This window comes from Puma concolor, chromosome B4 (genome assembly GCF_028749965.1).
Source record: "Puma concolor isolate L17-30 chromosome B4, mPumCon1.1.hap2, whole genome shotgun sequence".
In the NCBI taxonomy this organism is placed as follows: Eukaryota; Metazoa; Chordata; class Mammalia; order Carnivora; family Felidae; genus Puma; species Puma concolor.
Window position 1 is genome coordinate 47,858,323 of NC_141673.1, and position 18,235 is coordinate 47,876,557.

The 18,235-nt window shown below is 43.2% G+C and overlaps 2 protein-coding genes across 3 annotated transcripts in view; one reads left to right on the plus strand and one right to left on the minus strand.

Moving 5' to 3' along the window:
* Nucleotides 1–7,898, plus strand: part of LOC147579045 (uncharacterized) — a 209,253-nt gene extending 201,355 nt beyond the window's left edge. The window contains exons 6-8 of one of the 2 annotated variants that reach the window (XR_015253491.1): nt 652–802; nt 1,852–2,099; nt 6,989–7,898. The gene's annotated coding sequence lies outside the window, so the exon portion shown is untranslated. The remainder of the gene's footprint in view (nt 1–651; nt 803–1,851; nt 2,100–6,988) is intronic. The other variant, XR_015253490.1, reaches the window with a different exon arrangement.
* A 3,130-nt stretch (nt 7,899–11,028) lies between these two features.
* Nucleotides 11,029–18,235, minus strand: part of MYRFL (myelin regulatory factor like) — a 127,615-nt gene continuing 120,408 nt past the window's right edge. Inside the window, exons 19-24 of the mRNA XM_086715106.1 lie at nt 17,756–17,818; nt 17,024–17,111; nt 14,999–15,073; nt 12,090–12,210; nt 11,683–11,757; nt 11,029–11,523 (exon numbers count right to left, since the gene is read on the minus strand). Of these exons, the coding sequence (XP_086571232.1) occupies nt 11,437–11,523; nt 11,683–11,757; nt 12,090–12,210; nt 14,999–15,073; nt 17,024–17,111; nt 17,756–17,818 (509 nt within the window). The 3' untranslated portion in view covers nt 11,029–11,436. The remainder of the gene's footprint in view (nt 11,524–11,682; nt 11,758–12,089; nt 12,211–14,998; nt 15,074–17,023; nt 17,112–17,755; nt 17,819–18,235) is intronic.

The following is an 18,235-nucleotide window of genomic DNA, read 5'->3' on the forward strand; positions in this document are numbered from 1 at the left end:
GTCTTTATTTCCTTATGAAGGCTCCTGTGTCATGTAAAATTTGCACTAAACAAATTTGCGTGCTTCTCCCCTGATAATCTGTCTTTGTCAGTTTAATTTTGAGACCCAGCCAGGAATCTTAAGTGGGTTGAGGAAAACTTTTCACTACCTTATTCTGGCATAGACACACACACACACACACACACACACACACATAATATTCCTTCTTTTCACGACTGTTATCTTCTTCTCCATCTTCCAGTCCCCTGGTCGAAAAATAACCATGTGAACACATAATTTTAATAACCTGTCAAAGTGTCATAATGGAAATGGAATGGTGCCATTTGTAAATCACTATTTATCAAAAAAAAAAAAATTCTTTGCATTTCAAAAGAGATTTAAATAGATGTCCTAAATTTGGTTTGTTTAAAAAAACAGTCTGTTCCAGAAAGTCTCTAAGACTTGAATAAAAAAATTAAAACACATTAAAGAAGTATTAGTGCGCAGACTTCAATAATTGTGCATTTTTCTAAAACTTCAAAGGTCAGAGAACTTTGGGTCAGGGGAGAGAAAATGTCTCCCCCGGAGAATATTCCAGTTGGGTTTATGTGCTTCTCAGGAGCAGTGCTATTCTCCATGTTTTGTTGGTTTGGTTTTGCTCTTGCCACAAAGGAAACAGAAACCAGCAAGCTGCAAGGGTCGGGAGCACCGTCTCCTTGAGAGATTAGCCGCAAGCACCAGTTGGTTTGCATAAGGCATGGAGAGTTGCCTGGGAGGACTTTGTCCTCAAGATCCTTCTGCATCCAAGAGCACAGGAGCTAAGGTAAAGCTGTGTGTGATACATTTGCATTTCTAAAAAGGTTTGATATGAGTTGGTTTCACTCTGCCTCAGGGGTAAAATTATATAAAGCACTATTTGATAACAGTGGAAAGTCTGTCAGAAGGTGTCCCTACATTTGCATGTATTTGTTTACATTTTGGTCTAAAATCTATATTCACTTAGGATTCAAGCATGTCTGGCTATGGGGTGAGTCCCCAGGGTCTTTTAAATGACAGACCAAAGGTCATGATCTCACACGGTTTGTGAATTCAAGCCCTGGGTCGGGCTCTGTGCTGGTAGCGTGAAGCCTGGTTGGGATTCTGTCTCCTTCTCTAGCTGCCCCTCTCCCCTTGCTCTCTGTATCTTTGTCAAAATAAATAAAAAATAAACTTAAAAAAAAAATGACAGACCAAGGGAAGCAAGGATAGAGGTCCACAAGTTTTAGGTTCTAGGACAAAATGCAGCCTCCTGGGAGATGTTTCTAATATAATAAAGTCCTTAGGGCACCTGGGTGGCTCAGTCGGTTGAGCATTTGACTTCGGCTCAAGTCATGATCTCATGGCTTGTGAGTTCGAGCCCCACATCGGGCTCCGTGCTGACAGCCCAGAGCCTGGAGCCTGCTTCAGATTCTGTGTCTCCCTCTCTGCCCCTCCCCTGTTCTCACTCTGTCTCTCTCTGTCTCTCTCTGCCCCTCCCACACTCATGCACGTGCTCTCTCTCTCTCTCTCTCTCTCTCAGAAGTAAATAAACATTAAAAAACATTAGAGGGGTGCCTGGGTGGCTCAGTCGGTTAAGTGGCCGACTTCGGCTCAGGTCATGATCTTACGGTCCGTGAGTTTGAGCCCCGCGTCGGGCTCTGTGCTGACGGCTCAGAGCCTGGAGCCTGTTTCAGATTCTGTGTCTCCCTCTCTCTGACCCTCCCCCATTCATGCTTTGTCTCTCTCTGTCTCAAAAATAAATAAACATTAAAAAAAAATTGAAAAAAAACCATTAGAAATAAAAATAAATAAATAAATAAATAAACACTTAATGTAATAAAATCCAACTTTCAGATCTTCCCTTGATCCAACTGGCATGAGTTCAATCAAGGCCGACTCATCGGAAGAGGAGGCTGCCAAAACAGAGCTGCCTTAGCCCAGGGTCCACAGAGGACAAGCACTGGCATCAGCAGACCCGGCACCTCTGGTGGCCGTGTTGGCAGACAAAGCCCTCAACCCCTCTGCCAAGGCACCGACATTGATGGACAGTAACAGCAGTACCTTCAGCAGCTCCTTGTGGCATCTTTGGTCAGTATCAGTGGGTGAGTCGCTAAATCGGGCAGTGACAGTGACCAGAGATAACGCCTCAAAGAGCCACAAAAGAGAAAAGGAGAATGGTAACTGTCACATCACAACTAAGGACCACTGCTGTATATGAAAGACATACCCTCAGGGACACGGAGAACTGGAGAAGGGGGGTGGTGGGGTGGGAGGGGGGGAGTCCTGAACAGCAGGTCACCGCAGGGACAAAGAAACACAATTTTGTGATTGTATTAGTGAACCCTTCCTTCCCTCCTCCTCCCCCATCGCCTGCCCCAAGACTGGTGGGATATAGAAAACAAAGGATAGAACAGAGAAGTCTAAGTTTGTGGAAGCATAAGCTATAAATCTGAGATTCAGCCACCCGTGCTTACAGAAGGCCCAGCGGGCCACTTTATTTTTTAAGTGTATTCCTTTTTTGAGAGAGAGAGCATGCACAGGGGAGGGGCAGAGAGAGAGAGGGAGAGAGAGAATCTCAAGCAGGCTCCAAGCTCAGTGCAGAGTCCCACACAGGGCTCGATCCCACAAACTGTAAGATCATGACCTGAGTCAAAATCAAGAGTCAGATGCTTAACTGACTGAGCCACCCAGGGGCCCCCCAGATGGGGCACTTTATAACAAGATACCGCTATTGGGTTAGTGGCATTTGCTACTCAAACTTATAAATTAAGAATCAAATTCGCAGCCACCTCAGCCGCTGCCAAAACCCCTGGCAGCTGCCGCTGAGCCCACAGGTGTCCCAGGCACAGGGCCCACCTTTATCCAACTGCCCTTCCGTGAACATTTGCTAACAGAATCCTCACCCTCGCTCGCTGCTTCATTAATGGACAGCAGCGTATCGCTCAAGACCCACGGTTCAGATTTTCTTCCTTGATCTTCTCTTTCTGGATCACCACCAACTGTTTCTTTAAAACATGGAGTTAGTACTATTACATCCTTGAACATGAAAACTAGATGCAATTGTGACGCTCGAGAAAGGGAGACTATGTAATTCCACAGTAGACAGAACTGCGCTGAGGAAACAATTTGGATCATAAATGAAAAGTTCTTGTGTTGAAGATTCCACATCTGTCACCTACCAGTTGCATGGTCTCTGGCTTACCCTAAGTCTCATGTGAAATGGAAATAATAATCATTTCGGTGTCTCAGAAATATAGGGACCATAGGGGCCAAAGGGGCTATACCCACGATGCTTATGATTCCCTTCCCTTCCACATTCTGTACGTGCGGAATCTATCCACCACCACACCCCGCCTGAGAGGCAGCGCTGCTAACTGCATGACCCTCTCACCCGGCCACAGCTCACTAAAGCCCAGGGGGACAACTGAGCCAGGCTTGGCCAGTCAGAAATGTGCCTTCCTCATACCTCAGCTCCACTTCCCTTTGGGTGAGCTTCGTACTCAGGCAGGCAGTCCGCCATGATGGTAAGATGGCCCCCAGCAGCTCCAGGCTTACTCCTACCTGCTTAATAAGTCCCACAGAAAACTCCCTCTTTGCTTACAGTTCCGGTCAAACTCCCAGGGATGGTTCTGATCAGCCTGAACTGGGTCATACAGTCACCCCTAAACCAACCACTGTTGCCAAGGAAATGCCATCTTTTCTTCACTCAGGCCTGGGTCACACGTTTTTCCCTGGAGTGAGGGAGTGGTATCGGCCTCACCTGATTCACAGAGATGGAGACCTGGGGGAACAGAGTTGGCCAAAAGAAAATCGGGGCGGGGGTGGGGGGGTAGTGTTGCCAAAAGAAGGGGCAAGTCATACCTGGAGAACTTTTAAGAGATAGTCCATGAACACCTGAGGTGGAAAAATGAGAAGTAAACTTTCTTGAGGAAGGAAAACCTCTTTCCTTTAACATGGGCAGAGTGACCAAAAGACTGGGAGGCAGATGGCCCCTAGGGAGCCAGCCCTCGCCCACTGCACGAGTACTTATCACGCCCCTACCACAGAGAGCTGGGTACCTGTGGATGAGTCAGTCACTGTCCTAAGGCTCAGCCTCCCCACCCACAGTCTCATTGCCAGTTCCCTGAGTCATCCCATGCCCCACCCAGCGTGTTTTGCTTTTCCCACGGTTCCCTCGAATCTCCTGGGACAGATGGCTGGCTGCCGGAGCCGAAGGAAAGAACGGGTGTCTTTTAGAAACAGGAGTGCCTCTCCTGTGAGCAAAGCTCGCAGAAGGGCTGGCTCAGGTGGGTGGGGGTGGTAATTATTCTCTTTGCAGTTCCCGACGCACTTAAAAATCAGCTTCTTTCTTATAAAGAATTGATTCATAGGCAACCTCTACCTTCTTTTAATTTCTCCATTTAAAAAAGAAACCAGACACAAAACCAAAAAACATTTGTCATTCTTTTGGAACCAGAACAGCTCAGACTTCTCTTCCTGCTTGAAGCCTTCCCCCTTCCTTCCCTTCCATCCTCTTTCTCATTTAGCTGAGAGCCAGCCTTATCAGCCCATCCCTGTCTGCTCACAGCACAACATCAATGCCACAGCCACAGGGCTTTTCGTGTGGTGTGATGGCCGTGTGGCTGTCTGGCTCCTCCACTGGGTGGGGGGATGCCTCAGAGAGGTCACCAGTGATGCGCTGCTCCTTTCGTTCCCTAGAGTCTGGCTCATGGAAAGTCCTCCCCACAGGTTTCAGCAAAAGAGTGAAAATGAGCAAGCTGTTAACTGCACTGGGGGCTGAATGCGGGAAAGATCATCTATCATGGAGTGTCTTGTCAGAGGCAAAGTCGCCCTTCGTGAAGTCATGAAGACTTTTGCTTCTTAGCATAATTTTGAGTAGCTTCTGTACTACAGATAATTCCAGAGACTGCTCTTAAGAGCCAAGAATATCCACACTAAAAGGAAATGTTTTTTCGGGACTTGTACAGGATGACAGGCCCGAGGTCTTACAACTCACTTCAGGGGAAAACTGCAGCAGCCTAATTACTGTCATGCTCCATGTTTGGGTATAATATGAAACATTCACTGAGTGCTTTATAATTAATCTGCAATTAATTTAGACTTTCATGCAGTTGTGCTGTATGGAAAAAAAATCAGCAGTATAAATACAAACGATGAATAATAGGCTGTAGCTGACTATCAGGGTTTGAAACCCTCTAAAAGACAACAGGCCATGGATTTGCTTGTTTCTATCAGAAGCCATGTAGAGACATTTTAAATGTGTTTGGAGAAGAGGGTAATAACATCCTATTATTCCAAATAATACCAATTTAAAAAAATCACAGCGGAAGAGAGAGAACAGTTCAAATCTGGTTTACCGTTGCCATCTTGCCATACGCCTGGCAAATGCAAGGAAATTTTTTATTTACCCACCTTTCACTTAATACATGTTAACTGAGCATCTATTGAGTGCTAGGCGACATGTTTTCCACGTGAAGAAGATGGTGAATGGACAGGTAAGTCACTTACCCTAAGTGTCATGAACTGAAACTCATTACAAGAAGTGAGAATTTCCGACTTCTCATTTATTTGTTCAAAATAATGTCTTCCCAAGGACCGTTCTTAACTGTATTCCCGTAGCGTTCACCCAGCACCTTCCACTTTACAAGAGGCCTCATGTATATATCGCTTTCAGTGTTCACAGTAACTGTCATGCAGACAGGATGATCATGGGTCCGAGTTTGCAACCCAAAAAGTAAAGTACCCAAGATGACACCAAAGGCCAACGGTTGAGCTGGGACCAAAACCAAGCTTCCCGGCTCTGACTCTAGTCCTTTTTCCAGTTACTCCGCATTTAAGCAGGAGGTCTGGCTGGTGCAGCCAACAATGGCTTGAGGACCCAACTTTGGCGAAGACGTGTTGTCAAGAGTCTTTCTAAAATGTGATCTCACACGTATTTGTGTGGAGCCATAAGAAATTGAAGGATTGAGACTGTGATTTTCGGCACCCATCCTTTCCACCAATTATGTGGCAGAGACTTTCCCCATTCACAGAATCCAGCCAAGGGAAGATGGAGTCTATGCAGAACACTGTTGGTAAATGGGAGGTCTCTGCGGCTGCGCTGCCACAAGCTTTGAACAAACACACATGAAAAATGCACCAGATTCTAAATCCTTGGATGCTTCTTAAGAGCTCATCTGGCTCTTTAGAATCAGACACAAAAATCAATGACACATGTCTTTGAAGAAATGAAAGCCAAAAAAAAAAACACTTTTAGCTTTGCCAAGTGAAGATTTTCCTGAAGCGTTCCCCGGAATGAGGTTGGTGTGGAGCATTCTTAAGTGAGCTGTTAAGCCCTGGTGCAATAGAAATAGTTGTGACTTCGTGGCTGGTGATGGGGATTCCACTCATTTCTGTCCCTCTGCCCTCCCTCCATTCTGTGTGATGACTAAATCCTCTAATAAATCCTATCGGGTTTACGAGAGCTGGTCAGTGTAAACATGACTTACCAGCGCCATTAACACGTTAATGCCTTTTGGGTGGGTTGTGAAGAAAAAGGAATAAAATTCCTAAGGGTAAGGGATGTACTTCCAAGGACTGAATTGTCTCCCTTTGGAATTCATATGTTGAAACCCTAGACTCCAGGTATTTGGAGATGGGACCTTTGGGAGGTAATTAGGTTTAGATGAGGTCATGAGGAGACAGTTTTCATGATGGGATTAGTGCCCTTATGGAAAGAGATGGGGGCGCCTGGGTGGCTCAGTCCGTTAAGTGACTGACTTCGGCTTAGGTCATGATCTCACGGTCCGTTAGTTGGAGCCCCTGCGTCTGTGCCCACAGCTGAGAGCCTGGAACCTGCTTCAGATTCTGGGTCTCCCTCTCTTCCTGCCCCTCCCCACTCTCTGTCGCCCTCTCTCTCAAAAATTTAAAAAAAAAAAAAAAATTAAAAAAAAAGAGAGAGAGACACCAAAGAGCTTGATTCTTCCCTCTTTCTCTCCACCTGCCTGCACAGAACAAAGACCATATGAGGACACAGCAAGGAGACAATTTTCTGCACCTCCAAGACAGAAGCCCCAGCAGACACTGAGCCTGCGGGACTTCCAGACCCCAGCACTGTGAGAAATAAGCCACCCGGTCTTAAGTTCTGGAAAGCAGCCACCTTGAATTAAGACACGTCATATAGTGGAAAGGGATGAAATTTAGCACCAGAAAACCTGTGTCAACTCTTGTCCTTGCTTATGTGTCTCTTTGTGTCTCAGTTTCCTTATCTATAGAATGGGGAACTGGAAGTCCCTTCACTCCCCATATCACAAGGTCATGGTGAGAATCCAGAGAGATGAGGTTTGTAAACTGCCAACAGAATTGCTCTTCTGTTGGAGGTCTTTAATGATGTTTTGCTGGGAATCTGCCACTAAAATTGAAATCCAAAAATTGCTTAGGCAAAAGAAGTAAAAATATGGGAAATGGGAAAAGAGGTAGGTTAAGAGCTCTACTTTTTTTTTTTTTTTTAAGTGCTGGAGGGTTGAACTCATGCAAGCAAATTGTTTTAAGTGAATTTTTATGGTTTGGTTGTCTAAAAAACAATCTGACATAGCTTTCAAAATCTTGTTTATTAGAACTCAAAATTCTTGTAATTCTACTTGTTTACGTTATGTGATTATTTTATATTTTATAGTGTTTATATCTTATATGGTATTTTCTATGACACTGATATACAGAATCTGACAAATTGGCAAATAATTAGTTATATGAAAATATAGACTGGATATGAAATACAGTAACTAAGATATAAATGACCTGAGGTTAAAAATGGTACCTGTTTTTCAGGATTGAACTTATCCTATGTTAGCACAAATGGCACCTGGTGGCAGTAGGTGATACTTAAGCCCAGCTCTTATGGACTTATTTTCTGACTTTTTAGAAATATATATTTTTTTTATTTAAAATTTTTTTTTCAACATTTATTTATTTTTGCGACAGAGAGAGACAGAGCATGAACGGGGGAGGGGCAGAGAGAGAGGGAGACACAGAATCGGAAACAGGCTCCAGGCTCCGAGCCATCAGCCCAGAGCCTGACGCGGGGCTCGAACTCCCGGACCGCGAGATCGTGACCTGGCTGAAGTCGGACGCTTAACCGACTGTGCCACCCAGGCGCCCCTATATTTTTTTTTATTTTAGAGCAGATTTAGATTTATAGAAAAATAGTGAAGCTAGGACACAGAGTTCCTATAAACTCCATACCTAGTTCCCTCTATTGTTAATGTCTGTCACAACAAATGAACCAACATGGATACATTATTATTAACTAGAGTCCATACTTTATTCAAAAGTCCTTAGTTTTCATCTGTTGCTCCTTTTTGGTTCCAGGGTTCCATCCAGGACTCCACGGTGCATTCAGCTGTCATGTTTCTTTTAAGCCCCTCTTGGCTTTGATGGTTTCCCAGACTTTCCTTGTTTTTGATAACCTTGATGATTTTAAGGAGTATTGGTCAGGTATTTTGCAGAATAGCACTCTGTTTGGTTTGTCTGATGTTTTGCTCATGGTTGGACTGAGGTTATGAGCTTTGGGGAGGAAGATTTATAGACACTACTTAAATTTGGGGATATTCCAGTAGAGAGTCAGACAGTTCTCTGGCACAAGGAAAAACCTTTTTGGCCTGAAGCAGCATGGTCCACGGTGGATATCTCACAACTGGGAAAGTGCTGAAAATACAAAGAGAATCTTCCAGCAAAGTTTAGTAGGCTTAACTAATCCTAGGATGCCACAGATTGCCACAGGTCTCTTCATTATGTTAAATCCTTTCTTTCTGAGGATTTTCAACACAGTCTCCTGTTGTATGCTTTTTCTGTTTTGTTTTTTGTTTTGTTTTGTTTTGTTTTGTTGGGGGGAAAGACTTTCAGTTTCGTAATAGAATTTAACTTGAAAACAGTGTTTATTTGAGAGAAATCCTCTTATAGGCAATGTCAGTGAACTACCTTAGATATCTGAAACTCCATGTTATCCCAAACATAAATGCATGAATGAGAACATGGGGGTCTATGTGCTGGAAAGAACTCTGTAACCCTGCTTCTCACAAACATTCCTTCCAGTGGAAGGGTCAAATTAATGAAGTCTCTCCCACACCACGAACCTGGGACATGATTTAAAAATGGAATGGAAAATACAGTCTCTAGACGCAGGTCATACCGGGACAGGCTGATAGTATACAACCCAGGACAACCAAGTCTGAATTTGAATCCAAGAAATTGCAGGGCTCCTGAAATACTCCTCCCAAGAATTAACTACTCTATTTAATTTTCTACAAGGGCTATGCTGTTAGTAAAAGGTAAAACAATTTTCCAAATATAGAAAAAAATATAAACATTATGTAACACACATGCATATGCTCTGTCTGTAGCTTGGTTTTTATAGTCGACAAACATGCCTTGATGTATGTGTGAGTGTTTTGTGACTCAATCTCCTTATAATCCCACTGTAATCATTGTAATGATTCTGTTCTGTGCAGTTGAAACAATAATAGCTTATACTTATTCACAGCCTATCTGTGCTTTACATATTTTATCTCATTTAATCCTATCTAGATACTCATTGTCCTCTTCTATAAAGAAGGAAATCAAGACTTAGAGATGTTAAGTATCCTGTCTAAGGGTACACAGAGAAAAGTCAGGATTTGAATTCAAGGCAAGGACTGTTTGGATCTGAAGTCTCAGGTCCTACTGGGCTAAACTACCTCTGCGTCACTGAGTTTATTTCAAAATGCCTTCTGCGAGAGCAAGGACCGTATCTCTTCTTAATAGATGGGGTCTCACAATTCCATTCATATGGCACAGGTGTAGTAATATTTGAAAACAAGGAAGAGGAGGATGTATTATTACTACTGATTATCACTGTCAAGGTAAAAAAAAAAAAAACAAACACAACTCTTATCTCCTAATTGACTCCCAGGCCAATAGGAAGATAAGAGAAGCCCAGCCACTCAGCAGCCTTGTCACCCAGAACTAGAGCTACAGTGGCTCAAATATCCATGCCCTAAAATACAGAAAATTTGAGGTACAGGAAGGCCAACAGATCAGGAGATGATTGCCATTGAGAAGATAGTTTGTGATAGTTCCCAAGAGAGGGGGACATGCCACATGTTGGGGGCCACACTGGGAAGCACCAGGGTCAGTCAGGAGGCAGAGGAAGTGGGGGCGAACTGTGGGCAAAAGCCTTTGTTTTGGTTTCTATGGGAAGGAAGAAGCGAGGCAGGGTGGACAGTCTGGGGACTGGCTCATGTGAATAACTTCAGCAGGCTCTGGGGCTGTGCCTAGCTGTCTGGTACCTAGCCCTGGCATGGTTAGGGCAGGTGGAGTGTGAGAGCCCAATAAAGGAGGTGGGTTGCAGTGTGGACTCTGGACTGTTTGGCTTGTATTTGAAAAGCACTCACGGACAAGTTGTTTACTGTTTCTAGGAATTGGCTAACCTTAGGAGGTAGAGTCCCCTTAAGGTCAGTAAGACCCCCAAATGTCAAAATGTTTGAATACAGAAAATAAAAAACATGGTTGATAGACTCCAGCTAAGAGGCTTTCTGGCCATTCTAAATTGGGAAAGGCATATGAATGTACCCATAAGCCAGGCAGAAGTACCCAAGAGCTAATTTAGCTGAAAACAATAGAGATGGGTCATAATGCCGTCATATGTAGAGGGAGAAGAAAACAAAACCAATGAAAACTGGAAAATAACCTGGGCCTAGATTATCTGGGTTACCTTAAAAAACTTGTCATAAGTTAGTGCTTCATAAGAGAGCACACAAAACTTAGTGTCCATCAGGCATTAGGCATTAGAGGGTAGAATTGCGACTATTTCTCTTATCCAAATCATTAACAAGCAACATTCTGCACTCTAGTATATGTCGTTTTTCTCTCTCTCTCCCTCCCTCCCTTCCACCTTCCTTCCCTTCTTCTCCCTCTCTTCCATAAACACATAGCAATAGTTTGCCTAAATGTGAGCTCATCTGTGAGACACTACCCATCCGTCCCCCTAACACACACCATATCACACACTGTTAAGAGTCTGTGTTTAGTGGGCCCACGTTGGCAGAAACGGGCCTTTTTATTTTTCTCGAAAGCTACAGTAAGAAATACATAACACAAAGTAGACTCTGACCTGTGTCTTTGGCCTCACAGATTCCTTAATACCAGAAGCAGTATTTTCAAGCCCAACAGTGCTGTTTACTCCAGGAAGAGTTTTCTTCATAATCACGGGAAAATCAAAAACCACACTATCTCAAGTTGCGGCAAACACTTTATTCTCCTCATTAACGTCTCAAAACTGTCAGAAGCCAAAGCTTGAAAAAGCCCTATGGCAATAAATGTGAATGTTTTACAAAGAGAAGAAAGAGATTGCAAGAAGTTATGTTTCTGTTCGCCGTATTTTTGAGTATTTTTCCTTGGCGAAGTCCTCAACCAAATTCGAATACATCAGACACAGTGCCGATAGAAGTAAAAGAAGTAATCTGTAAAGAATATCCCAGCAAAATAAGGGTCCGTTGAACAGTCAGCTAAATCCTGTCAGAACAGAAGAAAAAAGGAGAATGACTAAAGTAAAAATGAGTTAAAGTAATTGACTGACTGAATTGAATTGATCGATGGATTGATTTAATGGTCTGTTTCTTTCTCACCGGAAAAGAAAAAGAAAAAGGGGGAAAAAAAAGAAAGAAAGCTTACCGGTGCAGCTACACGGAAGTGGTATGTGCTATCAAAGAATGGGGCTACAGGGAGGCTCCAAATGTGCTGATAGCCCTAAATAATGAATGAAAGGGAGATCCATTTCATAACCACATTTTATTCTCACTTGGAAAGACTATAGTCTGAGAAAGCATTTCCTTGACTACTCTAGGAAAGGTATCCATGACAATAGCTTTTGACAGGAGTCGCTAAAACAGTCTGCAGTTTCTGAAGGACACATGGAGGATGCTGAGCAAAGCCCTGTGACCAGGGTCAGCCAGCAAGGAGAAACAGCGGCATTTGGCTCGCGGCATCCCTCTCCTGGTGGGGAACAGAGGCTGTGCCGCAATTCTAGACACACTTCTTCTGGAACAGGGAGGGAATGCCCAGGGGCTGGAAAACATTACCTGTGTCATCTCCTGGGAGACCTCTTGGTGGCTTTGTATCCCTTTGGCTTCCCTTTTACTATGGAAACATATATTTCCGAGGGTGAAATTGCATTGGAAGACTATCAATGGTTCTGTTGTGCTTCAAGAGACAAAGGAGAGAAAGGGCAAATGGAAAGCAGTTACCAGCTCCACTAGGCGATACCTTGATAAAAAGAGGTGCGAATGGGAGCGTAACTTGGAAATCTATTCAAAGTTTCTTGCACGCATTTTATTACACAAAGCTCATCAATGCCAGTATGCCCGTTCCCATCTCATTATTACAGAAAGAAACTCAGTCTCAGATGATTACTGTCATGGACTTAATGTTTGTGTTCCCCTCCCCCAAATCCATATGCTGAAATCCCAACTTCCAATGTGATGTGTTAGGCAGTAGAGTCTATGGGAAGTGATTAGGTCTTGAGCATGGAGCCTTCATGGGTGGGATTACTGATCTTATCGAAAGGACCTCAGAGAGCTCTCTTGTTCCTTTGCTATATGGACACAGTGAGGAGATGGCCTTCTATGAAACAGGAAGCAGACCCTCACCAGATGCCAAATCTGCCAGTGCCTTGATATGGGACTTCCCAACCTCCAGAAGGGTGGAAAATAAATGTTTGTTAAGGCACTCAGTCTATGGTATTTCTGTTATAGCAGCCTGAATTGACCAAAACAACTACTGGGGTAGCATATGATAGAGTCCCTAAGATCTAATCTCATGACTTAAATCACCCTAGCATCAGAAGTTCTTATCCCCACAGATTATAAAATACTTTTTGAAGATATCCATTCTCTTTTCTCTGGCAACTGAATTTGCATCTACCTGAAGTTTCCAGGATTTCAGATTCTACACACCCCTGATCTGAGGAGATACTGTTTGAAGCAGCAAGGTGCACAAACACAGGAAGGGATGTGGGGGTGAGCCCCATTAGAATTTACCTCCCTTAAAAGCTATCAGAGTAGAAGTCCTGCCAGAAAGAATGACTCTTCTCTGGAGGTTAGCCCATTAATTATCATCAAGAGGCTGAGATCCATCTGTCCTTGGAAATGATCTTACTGCACAAGTGGGACAACCTACAATCTCAGTGGAGTATGTGTGTTATTTTTAAATCACACATATTGGACAAATGGCTCTTCACCTAAAAAGCCTGATTTAGTGGCTCAAGATGGTTTTCTGCCACTTCAGGGGACATACCGTGTCAGCTTACTTCCTGCCATTGAAGCTAGGAATGAAGGAGGAAATGCTATTCCAGGCTACTCAGGGAGTGCTAGAAAACAGTACATTTAGCTCTTGCTCTGCATGAAATGTGATGGGCTCTGAGTCACGAAACACTTGCTGCTTGAAACAAACCTTTCCAAGGCAAGCCGTTGGGTTGAGTGTCATGAACTCATTGTAGAAGCAAAGTTGATGAGGGAAGAAGTATGAAGCCCAAGTGAAACAGAAGAAGGGACAGATGGAGGAGGAGTAACAGAGCTGGGAAAGCAGAGAGGGAGCGTGGAGGACAGAGAAAAGGAAAAGAGAGGCAGAAAACAAAGGGGAGAAGAGAGGAAATGTGGAGAGGGGGGAGAAAAGGAGAGACTATAATCAAGAGACACAAAATAAAAACCATCTATCTTCCTGATGAGCAGCTCATTGCATAATTTGAGTGAAGTGGGTCGAAAGTCTTAGAAGTACCATAGTTATTTTAAATATTTGGTACGAATAGATTAAATTAGAGCTTTGTGATTTTGAAGGAAAGGTACTGATAATAAAAGCTACAATTGAGGCGCCTGGGTGGCTCAAGTTGGTTAAGTGTCCGGCTCTCGCTTTTGGCAGAGGTCATGATCTCACGCTTTTGTGAGTCTGAGCCCCACATCTGTGATGCCACCATAGAGCCTGCCTGGGATTCTCTCTCTCTCCCTCTCTCTCTGCCCCTCTTCCGCTCACACTGTCTCTCTCTCAAACAAAATAAAATAACTTAGAATTTTTATATAAAAAAAGAGCTATCATTTATTAAGTGTCTCATATGTGCCAGGAAAGGGCAACGTTTTTACATCTCTCATCTCACTGGGAAGGCAAGAAAGTGATGGTTTAAAGGATGGGCTGAGTTTGAAACCCAACTCTACCATTTACTGTCTGCGAGTTTCAGGACAAGTGTGTTTGACCTCCCTAGACCTAAGTGTTCCCATCTGAAAAATATAAACTAGAAGAGAAATACCGAACTCAGAGGGTTATTGTGAGGATTATATGACCCACCATTAAAGTGTAGAGTGTGTGGCATAGGCTCTGTGCTCAGCAAATGGTAGTTATTAATTTCACTATTCTTAACAGCGGTTCCCACAGCAGCTCTACTTGTTCCGGTCTTATTTCAAACTTGTTTTACAGACAAAAACAACTCAGGATAAGTAGTTTCTCCAAGGTTACAGAATTAGTAAGTGGCAGAGACAAAATGTGAACCCTGGTCTGCCCAACTCCAAACTCTGACTCCTTGAACTCCCCTGGGGAGAGGGGGTGGTGTCGGCCTCAGCATTGCTACCAGGGACTCGCCCAACTGCCCAGCCCCCCAACCCAGGGACTGTGCTATTACTCTTGCTCCTACCCTAATTCAAAGGGACACAGTCGGGGGGGGGGAGTCTGCAACTTGAGAGCATCAAACCCAAGACTGCTCCCATTTTACAGGTGCTGAGTGTGAATCCTTAGGGTCTTTCCATTCACTGGAGGAGCCTGGAAGATCCCAGCCTTCATTTTGAAAACTCCCTAGAGCTGGCCCACCTCTCAACCCAACTACCATCCGCCGGCATGGACTGATAACTTCCCACCTTCTAACTTACTGATCAACTGTGAAGTAAGTTCAGACTTCCTATTCAGATAATGATAGAAGCGGAATTGTTTTCTACAGTTATGCACTTACTTGATTTCCAGAGAGAATTTGACATTGGCAGGTGTGTGCTTATTAACAGGAATATTGTAATTGTAGTTTCCAGAGCTAATTATGGAAAAAAATAAAACCACAAATCAAAATACACAGGAAAGGCTTCAAAAGGCTTTTGTTACTCATTAAATACTATGTGAACTGTGAAATGCTCTATAACAAACACAGAAAATCAAATTTAGCACAGGAGAGTTCTATGTTTTCCAGAGATGTACCTGTCAAGTTTCAAAGTGATCTCTTTTAGGTCTTAATATATAAAATATACCACAGAGATTTATGGTTTGTTAGAACACACAGACAAAATGACGGGAAGCCAAATCCCAGGCCAAATGCATAAAACTGAGCACACCGGAAATGACTCCAGTCCCTGTTAAGGAGACACAGATTTCGGAAGACAAATGAGGCAAAGGCAAACTAACAATCCCTCTGGAAAGGAGGACTGGAAATAATGAATACCAGCTTTTCTATCCTGAATCGCTCCCTTTTCGGCAACATTAGCAGGAAATACCACGCACGTTCAGAACTTGAATCAACTAGTGTTATTATAGTCTGAATCACCATTTCATAAGGGAGAAAACTGCACCACAGAAAGACTTATACAGAGACACGCCCCCAACCCCCGACCCCCACCCCCCAACACACACATCCCCTTTAAGAGAGATACTTGGGAGAAAGCGGGACTTCCTGGGACTCATACTGGAATGAAAACCCCAGCAGAAAAGCATATTATATCTAACACAAATTCTTATGTCCGGGCCATACCTTGAATTATATGGAGAAACAAAACCAGGTAAGTTGGAAAAAGAGCCAGGGTCATTTTAGATTCTCTTTAATAACACTAAAGTAGGTTGTTAAAAATGAGGAAGCAGTTGTTAAAACTGATCTGAATTGAGATCAGGAGAGCCTTGTTCTACCAGAGGAAGCTTAGATAAATGGAATTTACTTCCTACCACATGCCCCCCAGCATCTGCATGCAGTAGCATCTCACAGATGAGAAATGGACACTCAGGGGGAATGAACTTACCTTGTCAAAGTTCTGGTATTTGAACCCGAATCATCCTACTCTTCTTCATTATGTCACCCTAACACAGTAATTAATGTCTGTCTCTGAATTGTTTAAGCTCACTGAAGCTCAGGTTCCTTAATGGCAGAATGGGGATCAACTAGACCAACCTCATAGGGACTTTGTGAGAATTCGATGACATAACGAATGTCAAAGCCATAAACAAATCATAACGCACCAGACAACTTATTTTTAAAGCTCAGTATAATCAAGCCTGAAGCCTGAAGCCTACATTACATTAGGTTGAAAAAAGCAATAAGGCTGAGAATGCAAAGGATTTGTGACACCAGTTCCAAATACAGGGCCTTGCCTTTAACCTAGCAGTCACCCAGTACATATTTATCAAAGAAAGAAAATTATCTGCCCACTCTTAATGCCTTCAACTTGCATATTGTGCTTTCTGAAGCTACTTGTACTCTATGCTCCTAAATGCATCATTACCTTACGGCACACGACAGATAACTTTTTCAGTATCTGGATTTTTTTCCTCCTAACTGAAAAAGCTAAAATAAGCTATATTATTTAGCAATTAAAACAATGGTATTCCTTGTTATTAAAATGTGTAAATGTCAGCTCATTCATTACTTGGAGCCATCAGTAACAATGTCTTTCTTGTCTATAAAATTAACCAGCAGCTCTGGGCCTATGGTATGTGTCCTCAGAGAGTCAGCCACAGACCTGCCCTCTAAGCTTTTTGCCTTGGCTTTACCCATTAAAGTGGGAGACTGGAATCGTGGGAGCCTTGGTTTATTGATATTTGCTAATACCAACCATTTTATGATTCCCTCGTCCACCGTGTAACAAATGTGTTTTCACTTAAGGAGCAATGTAAGCACACATCGATTTTACTATGTCGTTCTAGCTTTCATTCCAGTCTCAGAAACCCAGAGCCCTGAGTAAATTCCAGAAACAATCAAGGTATCATGGGGAGGCTTACCCACCCGCACTGGTGGTCTCCATTGCAATACCGATGATCTATTACTTGCTGGATTTCCATAATCTGAATAGAACTAATGGTTGTGTCAATCCCTGAATTGAGAATAGAGAAAAGAAAGTAAACTCTTCTGCAGAGGACAAGAGTATTGTGCTCCAGCAAAGTCTCCAAATTACTGAATGTGAAATAAGAGTTTCCTAGCTAAATGGGTTCCATTTGCATTCAAATGGAAAAAGAAGGAGAAGGGCAGGGAGAAGGCTTCTGTTGTTGTTGTTGTTATAGTAAATTTTAAGAAAACTAATAAAAATCCAGGTTCCAATAGGCAGCCTCATCACATCCAAAAGAATTTCTGGACCCTGGAAGTCCTACTAAATTGACATTTATTGAAAATGGAGAGTACAATATGAAATGCCATCTGGCCAATAAAGATGGCTTTTAAAAACTCAGAAAACAGAAAACAAGCTAAAAATACAGTAAGAATAGAAAAAAAAGGCAGAGAGTTCAAATAAATTATTCAAATCCATGGAGATAAACCTCAACAGATCCAGTAGTGAGAGACCAACTCTAATGTCTCCTTAATGGTTAGGTGGGCGTTGATTCTAAAAACATGATCCGTATGAGTGTTCTGGCAGGGTGCAGCCTTCATCCCTGTTCCTCACTCCAGTGATGCTTTTATGGCTTGTTGTTACTCTACCTGGCTCCACAAAGTCAAAGAATAGTCACGTAAATGTAAACTCACAGTCAGTCCCCCAGTCAGGGCTGGTTAGTGCATCTCTTGCCAGGAATGACATGCTTCTGTCTTCTGAAGAAGAAAATACTCTGTCAATCTTTAATGCTTGGTCAGGATGAGAAGAAACCTAGTAGGAGCCCCTCTTTGTCTCTGTCAGTTGAATGTTTCCCCTCACTTTCTCTCTCCCACCTTTCAACCCATCCAATCCCTACCCCATTTCTTACAGATCTAGCATATTCTCACCTTCTTCCAAGAAGCCATCTGTTTTGGGTTGATGTGTGATCCCCAAATTCTTACGGTGAAGCCCTCACCCCTGAGAATATGACTGTCTTTGGAAATAGGGCCTTTAAAGAGGCCGTGAAGTTAAGACAAAGCTGCTATGCTGGCCCTACTCTAATCTGACTGGTATCCCTCCCCATAGGAAGAGACAAACAGAGACACTAGGGGTGTGCAGAGACAAAAGACCTTGCAAGGACACAGCACAAAGGT